General features: G+C 32.5%; 1 protein-coding gene across 1 annotated transcript; it reads left to right on the forward strand.

Moving 5' to 3' along the window:
* The first annotated feature begins 247 nt into the window (after window positions 1-247).
* Window positions 248-1,463, forward strand: LOC124361400 (Werner Syndrome-like exonuclease). The gene has a single exon (XM_046815449.1). It carries the CDS (start codon window positions 270-272, stop codon window positions 987-989), a length of 720 nt encoding a protein of 239 aa, XP_046671405.1. The 5' UTR covers window positions 248-269; the 3' UTR covers window positions 990-1,463.
* Window positions 1,464-1,924: the final 461 nt, after the last annotated feature.

Here is a 1,924-nt window from a genome sequence, read left to right on the forward strand (position 1 = left end):
ACCTGTACAAAAATATTCTCAATATGTATATGATATGACATAAGCAATAATAATAAACAATAGTTTGAATCAGAGCTGTTCCTTTTTATAATGTTTGGGTCATTTGCTATTTTATACCATTGTTATTTTCTGGTTAACATCCCTGACAGCAAAACTAATGTTTTGAAACAGCTGTTTCATTACAACTGTCTGATAAAGCCATCACTGAATTGTTTAAAGTTTTTGCTGGATTTAAAAGCTTTTAAAATCTGTTATAACGTATTTCGGAGATGGAGGAGAGAAAGTTGCCCAAATGGATGGAAAAAAGGGCAGCCGCGAGGAAGAAAATAAATGAAACCCTTCACATAGCCGAAACAGAAATTGAGAAGCCTTTATTGTCTTTTGACGGGAAGTTGAAATATTTTGATACAGTGGGTGAATGGGGTTTTGTTTGTGAAGCTATTTTGAAACAGCTGGAGACACTTGAAGAACTGGTCATCGGATTTGACTTGGAATGGCCTGTGAGGTATAAACTCGGACAAAGGCAATGCAGGACGGCCTTGATTCAGTTATGTGTCAGCAAAGAAATTTGTTACTTGTTGCAAGTTTATGAATGGCAGAAGCTTCCAAAAGTGTTCGTAAATATTATCAGACATCCCAAAGTAAAACTTGTTGGTGTCAATATCAGATGTGATGTATGGAAACTGGGGCGGGACTTTGGCATTTCCGTGGCCTCCATCATGGAAAACAATGCAGTGGAACTGAATCATCTGGCTAACAGACTATTTTCTATAAATGAATGTTGGAGCTTAGAAAGATTAGTTTTATTTGTACTAAAAATGCGGCTTGCTAAACCAGAAGGTATTAGATTGAGCAATTGGGTTCAAAACCCTTTGACAAAATATCAGCTTGAATATGCTGCAAATGATGCGTATGCTTCTTTGATTCTCTACAATAAATTGAAAGAACTAGAAGTCAAATTTAACTTGAAAGATGAGCATTTGAAATAAAGACCTGGCCCAAGTTGAGTGCAAGGATCAATTGAAGATTTTTTCTTTGGTAGCCATTAATGAGTAAACTACATCGAAGTATTGGATTCTAACGGGAAACTTCTTTTGGTTTTAGAAGCAGCTTACCTTTATTTTATTCTTCCAGATAATACTATAGACAAACAAAATGTAACAAGAAAAATATGAAAACACAATTTTTAATATCATCTTTCTTAATTTAAGAATTATTGAAGACTTATGGATGCACAAGTATTTAATCTAACATAACATCATACTAGTGAAGTTATGCATTTTAATTACTACAGTTTTGTTATATAAATAGTAAATTTTACAATCAAGTGAAAATTTTATTAGAAAAATTTGTGCCAATTACTTTGCCACTTAAATCTACAAATCTTTTGTTTATAATCGTATAAGACATTTTATTAAATTTAAATGTGTATTCTTAATGGTTTAAAGGATTTTTTTACATTTTGAGAAAACTTTTTATTGTGTTCTAATATTATGCAATTTCCTCGCAGATTGATTGGACACTGAGGCTTATTTAGTAACAGATGATTTAAATGGTTCAAGAGGAATATGACAATGTACAAATTTCATCCTTCACATGCCTAAATCCAAATGAAGGAGCTCAGTGTATTGACCCCTGTTCCATAGCAGGAGCACTGTTTGCTAAACTGTAACCGTGCTACTTGTACCTCTGCTATAGGCTACTAACAAACAGTACAGCACAGATGAATTAACAGAACTTTATTTGTCATTAACAATTTACGCAACTGTTTACTAACATTTATTTTAAAGGTTCACTCTTTTTAAATACATAAAACATTACATACTTCTTTTAGATGGTGGTTTTATGGTGTCTGCTCTTATTTACAACTACCTATATCAACAATAATTAGTCTAACGTATCAGGCAAAAAACATGAAAACAAT

This window comes from Homalodisca vitripennis, chromosome 4 (genome assembly GCF_021130785.1).
Source record: "Homalodisca vitripennis isolate AUS2020 chromosome 4, UT_GWSS_2.1, whole genome shotgun sequence".
Taxonomy (NCBI): domain Eukaryota; kingdom Metazoa; phylum Arthropoda; class Insecta; order Hemiptera; family Cicadellidae; genus Homalodisca; species Homalodisca vitripennis.